Source organism: Nipponia nippon, unplaced genomic scaffold, assembly GCF_047370975.1.
Source record: "Nipponia nippon isolate SJK-2023a ecotype South Korea unplaced genomic scaffold, ASM4737097v1 scaffold_4, whole genome shotgun sequence".
NCBI lineage: Eukaryota > Metazoa > Chordata > Aves > Pelecaniformes > Threskiornithidae > Nipponia > Nipponia nippon.
This window is the reverse complement of record NW_028262358.1, coordinates 20,539,221-20,554,214: the sequence shown is the minus strand read 5'-3', so window position 1 is coordinate 20,554,214 and position 14,994 is coordinate 20,539,221. Positions and strand designations below refer to the sequence as shown.

The 14,994-nt window shown below is 64.5% G+C and overlaps 2 protein-coding genes and 2 long non-coding RNA genes across 6 annotated transcripts; all 4 read right to left on the bottom strand.

Annotated features, from left to right (window-relative positions):
* Positions 1-428: 428 nt before the first annotated feature.
* On the bottom strand, positions 429-1,677 carry LOC148053198 (uncharacterized). 2 transcript variants are annotated; one of them, XR_015708104.1, is made up of 4 exons: positions 1,422-1,677; positions 1,146-1,237; positions 889-1,059; positions 429-518 (listed from the first exon to the last, which is right to left on the bottom strand). It is a non-coding gene; the product is annotated as an uncharacterized LOC148053198 (long non-coding RNA). The 2 variants fall into 2 exon arrangements; XR_015708103.1 differs by lacking the exon at positions 889-1,059 and having other exon boundaries at positions 1,422-1,666.
* A 25-nt stretch (positions 1,678-1,702) lies between these two features.
* On the bottom strand, positions 1,703-7,056 carry LOC148053197 (T-cell activation Rho GTPase-activating protein-like). The gene is made up of 13 exons (XM_087774341.1): positions 5,774-7,056; positions 5,562-5,681; positions 5,164-5,328; positions 4,753-4,794; positions 4,522-4,606; positions 4,362-4,415; positions 3,961-4,027; positions 3,374-3,549; positions 3,018-3,179; positions 2,824-2,933; positions 2,461-2,656; positions 2,107-2,224; positions 1,703-1,836 (listed from the first exon to the last, which is right to left on the bottom strand). Exons 1-13 carry the CDS (start codon positions 5,803-5,805, stop codon positions 1,703-1,705), a joined length of 1,461 nt encoding a protein of 486 aa, XP_087630467.1. The 5' UTR covers positions 5,806-7,056.
* Positions 7,057-7,879: 823 nt separating this feature from the next.
* Positions 7,880-9,128, bottom strand: LOC148053196 (uncharacterized). 2 transcript variants are annotated; one of them, XR_015708098.1, is made up of 4 exons: positions 8,873-9,128; positions 8,597-8,688; positions 8,340-8,510; positions 7,880-7,969 (listed from the first exon to the last, which is right to left on the bottom strand). It is a non-coding gene; the product is annotated as an uncharacterized LOC148053196 (long non-coding RNA). The 2 variants fall into 2 exon arrangements; XR_015708097.1 differs by lacking the exon at positions 8,340-8,510 and having other exon boundaries at positions 8,873-9,117.
* A 44-nt stretch (positions 9,129-9,172) lies between these two features.
* LOC148053195 (T-cell activation Rho GTPase-activating protein-like) lies at positions 9,173-14,685 on the bottom strand (the record flags this gene model as incomplete). Its single annotated transcript, XM_087774340.1, has 13 exons — positions 13,221-14,685; positions 13,008-13,127; positions 12,610-12,774; positions 12,198-12,239; positions 11,967-12,051; positions 11,807-11,860; positions 11,406-11,472; positions 10,819-10,994; positions 10,464-10,625; positions 10,270-10,379; positions 9,907-10,102; positions 9,553-9,670; positions 9,173-9,282 (listed from the first exon to the last, which is right to left on the bottom strand). Coding segments are annotated over exons 1-13 (1,437 nt in total), but the record flags the coding sequence as incomplete, so codon positions are not given.
* Between the last annotated feature and the right edge of the window lie 309 nt (positions 14,686-14,994).

The window sequence follows — 14,994 nt, the reverse complement described above, 5'->3', positions numbered from 1 at the left end:
GAGTTGGGGGGTGAGGAAACTGCCCAGCAATCAGTGTGCAAGGAGGATGGCTGCAGGGGACAGCAGGCTGCAGGGCACGGTGGCTGCATAAGGACCTTTAGCCCTTCCTGGCCACCGTGCCCTGCCTACGTCTTGCCCTCGCTCTGACCTCATGGCGCTGCTCCCAGGAGATAGCCAAAACTCACCAGGACACGGTCCTGGGCAGCCTGCTCTAGGGCAGCCTGCTTGAGCCGATGTTGGAGCAGATGACCTCCACAGGTGCCTCCCTTCCAGCCTCCACCCTCCTGCGTGCCCCTGTGCTTTGCTTTCTCTCCCAAAGCAGCCCAACTCAGCCCCGATGCCTGCTGGAAAGGATGCTGGGACAAGGGACGATCCCAAACTCCTCCCCGAGGATTCATCACAAAACAACAGCTCCCCACTCCAGAAGATCAGAAGAGAGAAAAGATCATTTTATTGTGGACATCAACTGTGGGGGCCCAGGAGTGACAGCGGTTCAGCCGAGGACAAGCAAGCAGCACCTGCAAGGACAGAGGCAGAAAGCTCTGAGAAATCCCTCAAGGCAGGAAGAGGCAGCATTTTGTTGCCCTCTCTTTGGGGAACTCCCTTTAGGAGGAATTGTTGATGGCCCAGAAGAGAGCGCTACTGCTGGCATTGGCTCCGCGCTGGCTCTGGCGCCTTCTCCCCGTGGGTAACGCCCTCAGAGACCTGTGCGTGTGCAGAGACACACAGTGCCCCTGTGCCACGCAGCAGGGCTCCATCGGGAGCCCCTGGGCACCTGCCATGGAGTTATTCCCAAACCCGGCGCGGCACCGCCCCTCGCCAGCGACTGGGACTGACTTAGAGCAGTGTCGAGAGTTGGGAAGACGGGCAGCAGAGCCTGCTACACACCTGGCCTTCCTGACCTGCTGCACCTTCCTGCATCTTTTCCCTGGTCCAGCCCCAGAAACGCTTTCTCTCTGCCTCCTCTTCTTTTGCGCGCAGCTTTCCCTCTCCTCTCCCCAGGCCTGCTTTCTCTTTCGCTTTCCCTTTTCCGCCTTGTCCTGGCGAGAGCCTGCAAACCTTTCCATCCCACACTGCTATTAGAGAGGGAAAGCCACCATCCACTGGAGCCAGTTCCCGTTTGAAGCACAGCGAGCTCGTTTTACCTTCTGTCCTCTGCAAGGCTCGCCGGTTCTTCTGGGCGCCCCAGGGAGTCTGCCGCGCTCTCGGGGGGGCTTGGAGGCAAAGCTGGAGGTGCCTACAACAGAAATGCCGGAGCTGGCAGGTGGCAAGAGACGACCTGGAGTCGCAAGCGACTGCTTGCACAATTGCTACCTCAGCTCTCCAGAAGACAGCCCCTTGGCTGCTTTGCATCAGCCACATTTTGCACAGTCCCCCCGCTCCCCCACCATAGACTTGGTGAAGCTCTGACAAAGTGGCACCTGAGCAAAACCCCTCTGAAGCTGCCAGCTGCTCCCCTCCCTCTTTTTCAAGGTGTTTTGGAGGTATTCTGTTGGATGAAGCGCATGCCTAGTGCATTTGAGAAACAACCTTGCCAGGTTTCCTTACTATGTATCGTTGCAGGGGGTGGAGCAATAACCCAAACACACCCCAGCTCTGCTGCCAGGCAGAGGCACAGCAGCGACTTGGCCTCACCAGAAAGTGCCCTCCTGCACCAGACGCGCTGCCACAGTGTTTGGGGACCGGCCATACCTCTCTCGTTTCAGACTCCGCCACCGTATCTCCCCCAGCTCCTTCGAGGACACCGGGCAGAGAGGGGGGCGTGCAGCAAGGCTTCTGCCCGGTGCTCGGTGTCTGCTGTGAGTGCAGGGCCACTTTGCTCTTCCAAACGCAGATCTGGAAAGAAAGAGCAGCCAAGGGACTGCGTGGAGGTGAACGACAGCTAAAGCAAAACCCACCCGAAGCCCTAGCGCTTCAGTTTTCAGCAGGCTTCAGCTCATCTTGCAGAGCCGAGCGTTCATGCCGCGAGAGGCAGCGGCCAAAGAGAGGCCACAGGACAAGCGGAGCGGCGAGGACAACACTCGCTGCCCAGCCCCACCAGAAACGACGCTGAGGTTTCTGGTGGCCCTAGCCCCAGCTGCGACAGCCCTCCGTCCCTCCTCTTACGTCCGCATCTCTCCGTGGGGGCTGGCGACTCCTCGGCTGCTGGGCGGGAAAGCTCCCTTGTCTCCTCCCCAAAGAGCTCCCTGCAGTTCTCCACCATGAACTCCACCAGCACCTTCACCTGCACACATCAAAGCCTTGGCCTCAACCCTGCTGCCTGCAAGTGCACCGAGCAGCCTCTCCCGCTCCTCAGCCTTGCTTCTGCACTGCACAGAAGACTGTGGCTCTGGGGCTGCTCTTCCAGGCAGCCAGCCCAGCAGCATTTGCGCAAGGGAGGAGGCACGCAGAGAGAGAGCTCTGAGCAGCCAGGCTCTGACGGGCCGGGAAGGCTGCCGCCGGCTGCTCCATACGGCGTACCTTGTCAGTCACCTCCAGCATGGCCGGCAGTGGAAGCAGCTCCTCGTTGGGCGGGCTCAGCAGGTTCGGCCCAACGCAGATGGCCAGGTTGCTGCAGGTCATCCTGCTGGTGGCTGCGGTGCGGCCGATGTGCTGGAGCAGGGACAGCAGCCGCTTCAGGAGGAGGAGGTTGGGCGCGGGCAACTTCTCGGCCACCCTGAGGCAACAGGAACACAACGTTAAGAAAGCCGAGGTTGCCCACAGCCGTCCCCCAGGCTTGCCCAAGGCAGGCGGGAGCCAGCGGCTGTGCTGCGCAGCTTTCCAGGTGCTCTCAGCCAGCGGTCAGGGCTCCCGCTCCACGGGCAGCCTGCTCCCCCCACTTACGCTTTCAGCTCTGAGATCTTCTCCTCCTTGCTGCTCTTCTGCATCGCTGCCATCCAGTCCTCGTAGAGGTTGTTCGCGAGGAGCTTGGAGGGGATGCTTCGCAGGAAGTCCTGCAATGCCAAGGGCTCCGCGTGAGCCTTTGAGCACTCCAGGCCAGCCAGCAGCTCCTCCAGCTGCAGGTCAGAAGCGCTCACCTTCAAGACGACGGCCAGCAGCAGCGCAGGCTGGCTTCCAAGGTCGACGTCTGCGCCGCAGTCCAGGGCCTCCTTCAGCTCCCGAACGGCTGTCCCGCTGGCAGCTCTGCGGAATATGCCCTCCGTCGACGGCCCTTCCTGCTGCAGGACGGCCAGCAGCTCCTGCAGCAGAGGCAGGAGGACAGTTGCTCGGCTGAGGAGCTGCCTTCCAACAGCGGTGGCCGCTGCGCTGGCGCACACCGCGCTCCTTGCTGGGGGTGAAGAGCCCAAGCCACCCTCCTTGGAGCTCCTGGGGACAGCCACCGCCTCTCCGGAGCCTCTGGAGGGCTGGGGCCCCCCTGCGCAGGCTGGCTTACCTGGAGGGGCCGGGGCAGCGTGCCGTCCTCTCCGCAGAGGGCTGCCAGGGGCTGCCCAAAGAGCGGCCTGCTGCAGCCGGAGCCCGACTGCCCTGGCGCTTGGGCAGCGGCCGGGCTCCGCCACAGAGCAAAGGGCCAGGGCAGCCCCCTCCTCCTCCTGCTGCTGCTCCCTCCTGCTGCAAAGGAAAAGAGGGCAAGAGCCCGTCAATGGAGACCGCCAGGCCAGCGCTCCCGGAGCCTGCCCTGCCCTGCCCTGCCCGCAGCGCGGTGCTGAGCGGTGCGGCAGGATGGGCAGGGAGCCAGCAGCTGGGACCGCGGCTCGGGCTCAGCGGCTCCAGCTGGGAGGCTCCTGAGAGCCGGTGTGCCACTGGGAGAGCCTGGCCCAGCCCTCCTCGAAGCTGTGGGCAGCAGCAGCAGAGGCTCCGTGTCCCCGCAGAACCACATGCAGCGGCCGCTGCCCAGCGGGTGTCCTTCCTCCTGCAGGTGACCTCCTCCCTTGGGCTGCCCAACCTGCATGGTGACACTCAAGGGACAAGTGAGCACAGCTCAACCGCTTGCAGGAGGTTGCCTTTCTTTCCAAAACTCACCTGCTGAGCGGCAAAGTCCCCCGCCGGTGCTAGACGAGACCCTCGGAGGCCCTCGCTTGGCATCAGCCTGCAAGAACCAGGCTGCGCTTAAGAGAGCAGCCCCGCAGCAGAAAGGGCCACCGGCGAGCTGCCAGCCGGCACCAGCAGCCTGCGCGTGGCAGAGCTTGGACCCTCGGCCCTCCCGGGCTCTCTGCCCCGCACGGCAGCTTTCCTCCCAGCGCTGCCAGCGAGGACGTGCCGGCGTTCCTGGTGGCTCCCCAACCCTCTCCGCTCCCCAAGTGGCACCGCGGGACCCTCCCTCCCTCCCTCCCTCCCTCCCTCCCGCACAAGCTCACCCCACTCGCCGCACGTCCCCGGCACCCCGGCACAGCCAGAGGCGGGCAAAAGGCAGCCGTTCTCACCTCTGCCTGGCCCTTCATCAGCCTCTCCAGGCTCCTGGTGCTGAACGTCCTCCACTGGGCAAGAGAGAAGGAGGGCAAGAAGGTGAGCAGCGATGCCTCTGCTGCTCAGCTGCAGGACCAGTGCTCGGGGACCAAGCCCACACCAGAGAGAGACACTCACGGCATGGCGGCACCGCAGCTCCTTCTCGAGGAGTGTGAGCGACGGCAGACGGGTGACTCGGGCTCTCTTGCCTCCTTCTGGTGTCCTGGGCACCGGGAAGGGACAGGGAGAGAGCTGGCTGAGCCGCAAGCCGCCTCTTCTCTCTTGTCAGGCAGCTCTGCCCAAGAGCTGCCCGCAGCCGCGGGGGCACCTCTCCCGTCCGCCTGCGCCCGGAGCATCCGCCCGGCTTACCCCAGCAGTGTGCCCAGCCACAGCTCCTTCAGGGCCCGGGAGCTGCAGAAAGAGAGGAGAGAGGGCGTCAGGCCCCACTGCCCCCCAGCCTGCGGGCAGAGCGGGCCCTGCACAGCGCTGCCGCGGGGGAAGGACCCAGGGGCAGGACGAAGCCCCGTGGGGCAGGACAGAGGCGCCGCCCAAGCCCTGCCTCCCTCTGTCCTGCCAGAGCAGCTGCTTTTGCCCTTCCCTTCTGGGGACCAAAAGGGGACCAGGGCAGGCAGGACGTGCAAGTGCCCCCTCCCTCCCTGCCGGCGTGCTGCCTGCTCCCTGCCCAGGCTCTGCACGGAGGGCAGAGGCCATTCCCAGGACGGTGTGGGCGAGCCTGGGAACCTCTCCTGCCCGGCCATGGCACGGGGCACCACGACTCACCCAAAAGTGGCAATGCAGGAGCCAGTGGGCCAGACGAAGATGAGGGAGGTCCTGTCCTCATCACTGCCTTGCTCCTCTTCCTCCCCCGCTGCCTCCTTCCCGCCGCTCAGCACCCACAGCTGGTCCAGGGCCAGGCGGAGCTGTGGGCGCAGGGTGGTGCCACATCTGCAGAGAGGAGAGGCAGGCAGTGGGCTGGAGCTGGGCTCCTTGGGGTCCCCGCGGGCAGGGCGCCGTGCCCCACCTGCCCTCGGGACGCACGGTGGTGCATCCAGCAGCAAGGTCGCGGGGCCTGGGGCTGGGGCCAGGGTGTCGCGGGCCTGGGGCTGGGGCCAGGGCGTCCCTGCCCTGGTGCCAGGGCCAGGGCTGGGGGAAAGGCAGCTGGGCGCCGAGGCTCTTACTGCAACTTGGCGACCACCACTTCCTCCTGGAGGAGGAGAAGGCGCCTCTCGCTCCTCTTGCGGCCCCGGGTCAGCCGCACGTCCGCGCTCAGCACCGCCTCGGCCTCGCTGAGAGCCTCCCTGCAGAGCAGAGAGCGGCGGGCATGAGGAAGGCCGTCGTCGGTGTGGGGCCTGGCCGTGCCCGCGTGTCCCCGAGCCGCGGGGGAGCCCACCTGGAGCCACAGCAGCAGTTGGCCTGGCCCATCCCGCCCGGGACAGGAGGACCCTCGCCGTGCACCAAGCACGCGGCTCAGCCGGCGACAGCGAGGATGGGAAGCGGGGTGCTGGCCCCGGTGCCGGCTCGGTGCTGCTCGGCCAGGCCCTGCCTCCTCCCAGCGCTGCTCCGTGCCAGCACAGCTCCGTCCTGCCGGCTCTGGGGGCTGTTGGCTCCAGCTGACCAAGGTTCCGAGCCCAACGGAAAGTGGGAGGGGCCACTGGGGGGGCACTGGGCTGGGGGTTCTCTCCAGTATGGCCATGCCTGTCTTGCACTGGGGAGCCCAGAGCAGGACGCAACGGAGGGGGAGGACCACCTCCCTCCGCCTGCTGGCAATGCCCCTTGCCTTGGGCTTCACCGCTGCTTCCCGGCCTCCAGCTGGACTTGGTGCCACTGCTCACCGCCCTCCGGGCCCAGCCGCTCAGCCAGTTTTCCTTCCGCTGCGCCGCTCCTCAGCCCACGTGCTCTGTGCTTTCTTCCAGTCCTCAGGCACATCTCCCTTTTGGAGTGGCCTCGCAAGGCCAGCTGCCAGCTGCCTCAGCACTTGAGGGTGCACCCCAGCAGGGCCCATCAGGGACTTGCGCATCTCCGCTTTGCTCTAGGTGTTACCTCATCTCATCCTCTGCCACCTGATCTGACCGCATCCTCTTGCACTAAGGGGACCTCTTCTTTGCTCCAGCCTTGCCTTTCCCCCACGTCTCCAGAGCCTGGGGCTTCTCAAGGCTGCTCTTGCTAGCACCGTCATGCCCCAGGAGGACTGGCAGAACCTAGAGCAGCCGCAAGTGCTGCCACGGCCGAGTGAAGGCCAGGAGAGGTTCAAGAGGGAGCAGCAGACGTCCCAAAGTGTCACCCTCTGATGAGCTTCATCGGTGCCTTTCTTCAGAGGAGCTTGTCAGGGGCTCCGTTTTGCACCTGTGCTGAAAACAGCCTTGATAAGCCAGGCACGTGGGAGTTAGTGCTGAGCAGTGCTTGCACAGCGCCAAGGGCTTTTGTGCTCCTCAGGCTGCCCCGCCAGCGAGCAGGCTGGGGGTGCACAAGACGCTGGGAGGGGACACAGCGGGGACAGCTGACCCCAAGTCACCAAAGGGATATCCCACACCATACGACGCCGTGCTCAGCAGCAAAACGGGGCAGGGGACGGAGGTTGGCGGGGGCTGCCCTCGCTCGGGGACTGGCTGGGCATCGCTCGGTTGCTGCTCAGCAACTGCTTTCTTTTGCATCGCTTGTTTTTCTTGGGCTGTATCTTCCTCTCTTTCTTCTTTGTTGGGGTTTTCTCCTTACAAGTTTTTTTTTTAATTCTAAAGCTGTCTTTACAGGAACCCTCGAGTTTTCTCCCTTTTACCCTTCCGATTCTCCCCCCTGCATCCCGCTGCGGAGGACTGAGCCGGCGGCTGTGTGGTGCTGAGCTGCCGGCCAGGGTTAAACCACAACAACCTGTGAGCAAAACAGGCACCTCCCGACGGCGAGAGTGCTCATCCTTCCTCCTCCGTCAGGGTGCGGGCGTCCCCTGGAGCACAGCGGCATGCACGAAAGCCTCAGCAGTCCCACCGCTGTTGGAGGCGCTTCCAAAGCTTTTTGGGTGAGCTGACGCATTTAGAGCACCCAGCGTGGCAGTTCATCTCTGCCGCTGCCGTGAGTTGGGGGGGGGTGAGGAAACTGCCCAGCAATCAGTGTGCAAGGAGGATGGCTGCAGGGGACAGCAGGCTGCAGGGCACGGTGGCTGCATAAGGACCTTTAGCCCTTCCTGGCCACCGTGCCCTGCCTACGTCTTGCCCTCGCTCTGACCTCATGGCGCTGCTCCCAGGAGATAGCCAAAACTCACCAGGACACGGTCCTGGGCAGCCTGCTCTAGGGCAGCCTGCTTGAGCCGATGTTGGAGCAGATGACCTCCACAGGTGCCTCCCTTCCAGCCTCCACCCTCCTGCGTGCCCCTGTGCTTTGCTTTCTCTCCCAAAGCAGCCCAACTCAGCCCCGATGCCTGCTGGAAAGGATGCTGGGACAAGGGACGATCCCAAACTCCTCCCCGAGGATTCATCACAAAACAACAGCTCCCCACTCCAGAAGATCAGAAGAGAGAAAAGATCATTTTATTGTGGACATCAACTGTGGGGGCCCAGGAGTGACAGCGGTTCAGCCGAGGACAAGCAAGCAGCACCTGCAAGGACAGAGGCAGAAAGCTCTGAGAAATCCCTCAAGGCAGGAAGAGGCAGCATTTTGTTGCCCTCTCTTTGGGGAACTCCCTTTAGGAGGAATTGTTGATGGCCCAGAAGAGAGCGCTACTGCTGGCATTGGCTCCGCGCTGGCTCTGGCGCCTTCTCCCCGTGGGTAACGCCCTCAGAGACCTGTGCGTGTGCAGAGACACACAGTGCCCCTGTGCCACGCAGCAGGGCTCCATCGGGAGCCCCTGGGCACCTGCCATGGAGTTATTCCCAAACCCGGCGCGGCACCGCCCCTCGCCAGCGACTGGGACTGACTTAGAGCAGTGTCGAGAGTTGGGAAGACGGGCAGCAGAGCCTGCTACACACCTGGCCTTCCTGACCTGCTGCACCTTCCTGCATCTTTTCCCTGGTCCAGCCCCAGAAACGCTTTCTCTCTGCCTCCTCTTCTTTTGCGCGCAGCTTTCCCTCTCCTCTCCCCAGGCCTGCTTTCTCTTTCGCTTTCCCTTTTCCGCCTTGTCCTGGCGAGAGCCTGCAAACCTTTCCATCCCACACTGCTATTAGAGAGGGAAAGCCACCATCCACTGGAGCCAGTTCCCGTTTGAAGCACAGCGAGCTCGTTTTACCTTCTGTCCTCTGCAAGGCTCGCCGGTTCTTCTGGGCGCCCCAGGGAGTCTGCCGCGCTCTCGGGGGGGCTTGGAGGCAAAGCTGGAGGTGCCTACAACAGAAATGCCGGAGCTGGCAGGTGGCAAGAGACGACCTGGAGTCGCAAGCGACTGCTTGCACAATTGCTACCTCAGCTCTCCAGAAGACAGCCCCTTGGCTGCTTTGCATCAGCCACATTTTGCACAGTCCCCCCGCTCCCCCACCATAGACTTGGTGAAGCTCTGACAAAGTGGCACCTGAGCAAAACCCCTCTGAAGCTGCCAGCTGCTCCCCTCCCTCTTTTTCAAGGTGTTTTGGAGGTATTCTGTTGGATGAAGCGCATGCCTAGTGCATTTGAGAAACAACCTTGCCAGGTTTCCTTACTATGTATCGTTGCAGGGGGTGGAGCAATAACCCAAACACACCCCAGCTCTGCTGCCAGGCAGAGGCACAGCAGCGACTTGGCCTCACCAGAAAGTGCCCTCCTGCACCAGACGCGCTGCCACAGTGTTTGGGGACCGGCCATACCTCTCTCGTTTCAGACTCCGCCACCGTATCTCCCCCAGCTCCTTCGAGGACACCGGGCAGAAGCCTTGCAGCAAGGCTTCTGCCCGGTGCTCGGTGTCTGCTGTGAGTGCAGGGCCACTTTGCTCTTCCAAACGCAGATCTGGAAAGAAAGAGCAGCCAAGGGACTGCGTGGAGGTGAACGACAGCTAAAGCAAAACCCACCCGAAGCCCTAGCGCTTCAGTTTTCAGCAGGCTTCAGCTCATCTTGCAGAGCCGAGCGTTCATGCCGCGAGAGGCAGCGGCCAAAGAGAGGCCACAGGACAAGCGGAGCGGCGAGGACAACACTCGCTGCCCAGCCCCACCAGAAACGACGCTGAGGTTTCTGGTGGCCCTAGCCCCAGCTGCGACAGCCCTCCGTCCCTCCTCTTACGTCCGCATCTCTCCGTGGGGGCTGGCGACTCCTCGGCTGCTGGGCGGGAAAGCTCCCTTGTCTCCTCCCCAAAGAGCTCCCTGCAGTTCTCCACCATGAACTCCACCAGCACCTTCACCTGCACACATCAAAGCCTTGGCCTCAACCCTGCTGCCTGCAAGTGCACCGAGCAGCCTCTCCCGCTCCTCAGCCTTGCTTCTGCACTGCACAGAAGACTGTGGCTCTGGGGCTGCTCTTCCAGGCAGCCAGCCCAGCAGCATTTGCGCAAGGGAGGAGGCACGCAGAGAGAGAGCTCTGAGCAGCCAGGCTCTGACGGGCCGGGAAGGCTGCCGCCGGCTGCTCCATACGGCGTACCTTGTCAGTCACCTCCAGCATGGCCGGCAGTGGAAGCAGCTCCTCGTTGGGCGGGCTCAGCAGGTTCGGCCCAACGCAGATGGCCAGGTTGCTGCAGGTCATCCTGCTGGTGGCTGCGGTGCGGCCGATGTGCTGGAGCAGGGACAGCAGCCGCTTCAGGAGGAGGAGGTTGGGCGCGGGCAACTTCTCGGCCACCCTGAGGCAACAGGAACACAACGTTAAGAAAGCCGAGGTTGCCCACAGCCGTCCCCCAGGCTTGCCCAAGGCAGGCGGGAGCCAGCGGCTGTGCTGCGCAGCTTTCCAGGTGCTCTCAGCCAGCGGTCAGGGCTCCCGCTCCACGGGCAGCCTGCTCCCCCCACTTACGCTTTCAGCTCTGAGATCTTCTCCTCCTTGCTGCTCTTCTGCATCGCTGCCATCCAGTCCTCGTAGAGGTTGTTCGCGAGGAGCTTGGAGGGGATGCTTCGCAGGAAGTCCTGCAATGCCAAGGGCTCCGCGTGAGCCTTTGAGCACTCCAGGCCAGCCAGCAGCTCCTCCAGCTGCAGGTCAGAAGCGCTCACCTTCAAGACGACGGCCAGCAGCAGCGCAGGCTGGCTTCCAAGGTCGACGTCTGCGCCGCAGTCCAGGGCCTCCTTCAGCTCCCGAACGGCTGTCCCGCTGGCAGCTCTGCGGAATATGCCCTCCGTCGACGGCCCTTCCTGCTGCAGGACGGCCAGCAGCTCCTGCAGCAGAGGCAGGAGGACAGTTGCTCGGCTGAGGAGCTGCCTTCCAACAGCGGTGGCCGCTGCGCTGGCGCACACCGCGCTCCTTGCTGGGGGTGAAGAGCCCAAGCCACCCTCCTTGGAGCTCCTGGGGACAGCCACCGCCTCTCCGGAGCCTCTGGAGGGCTGGGGCCCCCTGCGCAGGCTGGCTTACCTGGAGGGGCCGGGGCAGCGTGCCGTCCTCTCCGCAGAGGGCTGCCAGGGGCTGCCCAAAGAGCGGCCTGCTGCAGCCGGAGCCCGACTGCCCTGGCGCTTGGGCAGCGGCCGGGCTCCGCCACAGAGCAAAGGGCCAGGGCAGCCCCCTCCTCCTCCTGCTGCTGCTCCCTCCTGCTGCAAAGGAAAAGAGGGCAAGAGCCCGTCAATGGAGACCGCCAGGCCAGCGCTCCCGGAGCCTGCCCTGCCCTGCCCTGCCCGCAGCGCGGTGCTGAGCGGTGCGGCAGGATGGGCAGGGAGCCAGCAGCTGGGACCGCGGCTCGGGCTCAGCGGCTCCAGCTGGGAGGCTCCTGAGAGCCGGTGTGCCACTGGGAGAGCCTGGCCCAGCCCTCCTCGAAGCTGTGGGCAGCAGCAGCAGAGGCTCCGTGTCCCCGCAGAACCACATGCAGCGGCCGCTGCCCAGCGGGTGTCCTTCCTCCTGCAGGTGACCTCCTCCCTTGGGCTGCCCAACCTGCATGGTGACACTCAAGGGACAAGTGAGCACAGCTCAACCGCTTGCAGGAGGTTGCCTTTCTTTCCAAAACTCACCTGCTGAGCGGCAAAGTCCCCCGCCGGTGCTAGACGAGACCCTCGGAGGCCCTCGCTTGGCATCAGCCTGCAAGAACCAGGCTGCGCTTAAGAGAGCAGCCCCGCAGCAGAAAGGGCCACCGGCGAGCTGCCAGCCGGCACCAGCAGCCTGCGCGTGGCAGAGCTTGGACCCTCGGCCCTCCCGGGCTCTCTGCCCCGCACGGCAGCTTTCCTCCCAGCGCTGCCAGCGAGGACGTGCCGGCGTTCCTGGTGGCTCCCCAACCCTCTCCGCTCCCCAAGTGGCACCGCGGGACCCTCCCTCCCTCCCTCCCTCCCTCCCTCCCGCACAAGCTCACCCCACTCGCCGCACGTCCCCGGCACCCCGGCACAGCCAGAGGCGGGCAAAAGGCAGCCGTTCTCACCTCTGCCTGGCCCTTCATCAGCCTCTCCAGGCTCCTGGTGCTGAACGTCCTCCACTGGGCAAGAGAGAAGGAGGGCAAGAAGGTGAGCAGCGATGCCTCTGCTGCTCAGCTGCAGGACCAGTGCTCGGGGACCAAGCCCACACCAGAGAGAGACACTCACGGCATGGCGGCACCGCAGCTCCTTCTCGAGGAGTGTGAGCGACGGCAGACGGGTGACTCGGGCTCTCTTGCCTCCTTCTGGTGTCCTGGGCACCGGGAAGGGACAGGGAGAGAGCTGGCTGAGCCGCAAGCCGCCTCTTCTCTCTTGTCAGGCAGCTCTGCCCAAGAGCTGCCCGCAGCCGCGGGGGCACCTCTCCCGTCCGCCTGCGCCCGGAGCATCCGCCCGGCTTACCCCAGCAGTGTGCCCAGCCACAGCTCCTTCAGGGCCCGGGAGCTGCAGAAAGAGAGGAGAGAGGGCGTCAGGCCCCACTGCCCCCCAGCCTGCGGGCAGAGCGGGCCCTGCACAGCGCTGCCGCGGGGGGAAGGACCCAGGGGCAGGACGAAGCCCCGTGGGGCAGGACAGAGGCGCCGCCCAAGCCCTGCCTCCCTCTGTCCTGCCAGAGCAGCTGCTTTTGCCCTTCCCTTCTGGGGACCAAAAGGGGACCAGGGCAGGCAGGACGTGCAAGTGCCCCCTCCCTCCCTGCCGGCGTGCTGCCTGCTCCCTGCCCAGGCTCTGCACGGAGGGCAGAGGCCATTCCCAGGACGGTGTGGGCGAGCCTGGGAACCTCTCCTGCCCGGCCATGGCACGGGGCACCACGACTCACCCAAAAGTGGCAATGCAGGAGCCAGTGGGCCAGACGAAGATGAGGGAGGTCCTGTCCTCATCACTGCCTTGCTCCTCTTCCTCCCCCGCTGCCTCCTTCCCGCCGCTCAGCACCCACAGCTGGTCCAGGGCCAGGCGGAGCTGTGGGCGCAGGGTGGTGCCACATCTGCAGAGAGGAGAGGCAGGCAGTGGGCTGGAGCTGGGCTCCTTGGGGTCCCCGCGGGCAGGGCGCCGTGCCCCACCTGCCCTCGGGACGCACGGTGGTGCATCCAGCAGCAAGGTCGCGGGGCCTGGGGCTGGGGCCAGGGTGTCGCGGGCCTGGGGCTGGGGCCAGGGCGTCCCTGCCCTGGTGCCAGGGCCAGGGCTGGGGGAAAGGCAGCTGGGCGCCGAGGCTCTTACTGCAACTTGGCGACCACCACTTCCTCCTGGAGGAGGAGAAGGCGCCTCTCGCTCCTCTTGCGGCCCCGGGTCAGCCGCACGTCCGCGCTCAGCACCGCCTCGGCCTCGCTGAGAGCCTCCCTGCAGAGCAGAGAGCGGCGGGCATGAGGAAGGCCGTCGTCGGTGTGGGGCCTGGCCGTGCCCGCGTGTCCCCGAGCCGCGGGGGGAGCCCACCTGGAGCCACAGCAGCAGTTGGCCTGGCCCATCCCGCCCGGGACAGGAGGACCCTCGCCGTGCACCAAGCACGCGGCTCAGCCGGCGACAGCGAGGATGGGAAGCGGGGTGCTGGCCCCGGTGCCGGCTCGGTGCTGCTCGGCCAGGCCCTGCCTCCTCCCAGCGCTGCTCCGTGCCAGCACAGCTCCGTCCTGCCGGCTCTGGGGGCTGTTGGCTCCAGCTGACCAAGGTTCCGAGCCCAACGGAAAGTGGGAGGGGCCACTGGGGGGGCACTGGGCTGGGGGTTCTCTCCAGTATGGCCATGCCTGTCTTGCACTGGGGAGCCCAGAGCAGGACGCAACGGAGGGGGAGGACCACCTCCCTCCGCCTGCTGGCAATGCCCCTTGCCTTGGGCTTCACCGCTGCTTCCCGGCCTCCAGCTGGACTTGGTGCCACTGCTCACCGCCCTCCGGGCCCAGCCGCTCAGCCAGTTTTCCTTCCGCTGCGCCGCTCCTCAGCCCACGTGCTCTGTGCTTTCTTCCAGTCCTCAGGCACATCTCCCTTTTGGAGTGGCCTCGCAAGGCCAGCTGCCAGCTGCCTCAGCACTTGAGGGTGCACCCCAGCAGGGCCCATCAGGGACTTGCGCATCTCCGCTTTGCTCTAGGTGTTACCTCATCTCATCCTCTGCCACCTGATCTGACCGCATCCTCTTGCACTAAGGGGACCTCTTCTTTGCTCCAGCCTTGCCTTTCCCCCACGTCTCCAGAGCCTGGGGCTTCTCAAGGCTGCTCTTGCTAGCACCGTCATGCCCCAGGAGGACTGGCAGAACCTAGAGCAGCCGCAAGTGCTGCCACGGCCGAGTGAAGGCCAGGAGAGGTTCAAGAGGGAGCAGCAGACGTCCCAAAGTGTCACCCTCTGATGAGCTTCATCGGTGCCTTTCTTCAGAGGAGCTTGTCAGGGGCTCCGTTTTGCACCTGTGCTGAAAACAGCCTTGATAAGCCAGGCACGTGGGAGTTAGTGCTGAGCAGTGCTTGCACAGCGCCAAGGGCTTTTGTGCTCCTCAGGCTGCCCCGCCAGCGAGCAGGCTGGGGGTGCACAAGACGCTGGGAGGGGACACAGCGGGGACAGCTGACCCCAAGTCACCAAAGGGATATCCCACACCATACGACGCCGTGCTCAGCAGCAAAACGGGGCAGGGGACGGAGGTTGGCGGGGGCTGCCCTCGCTCGGGGACTGGCTGGGCATCGCTCGGTTGCTGCTCAGCAACTGCTTTCTTTTGCATCGCTTGTTTTTCTTGGGCTGTATCTTCCTCTCTTTCTTCTTTGTTGGGGTTTTCTCCTTACAAGTTTTTTTTTTTTAATTCTAAAGCTGTCTTTACAGGAACCCTCGAGTTTTCTCCCTTTTACCCTTCCGATTCTCCCCCCTGCATCCCGCTGCGGAGGACTGAGCCGGCGGCTGTGTGGTGCTGAGCTGCCGGCCAGGGTTAAACCACAACAACCTGTGAGCAAAACAGGCACCTCCCGACGGCGAGAGTGCTCATCCTTCCTCCTCCGTCAGGGTGCGGGCGTCCCCTGGAGCACAGCGGCATGCACGAAAGCCTCAGCAGTCCCACCGCTGTTGGAGGCGCTTCCAAAGCTTTTTGGGTGAGCTGACGCATTTAGAGCACCCAGCGTGGCAGTTCATCTCTGCCGCTGCCGTGAGTTGGGGGGGTGAGGAAACTGCCCAGCAATCAGTGTGCAAGGAGGATGGCTGCAGGGGACAGCAGGCTGCAGGGCACGGTGGCTGCATAAGGACC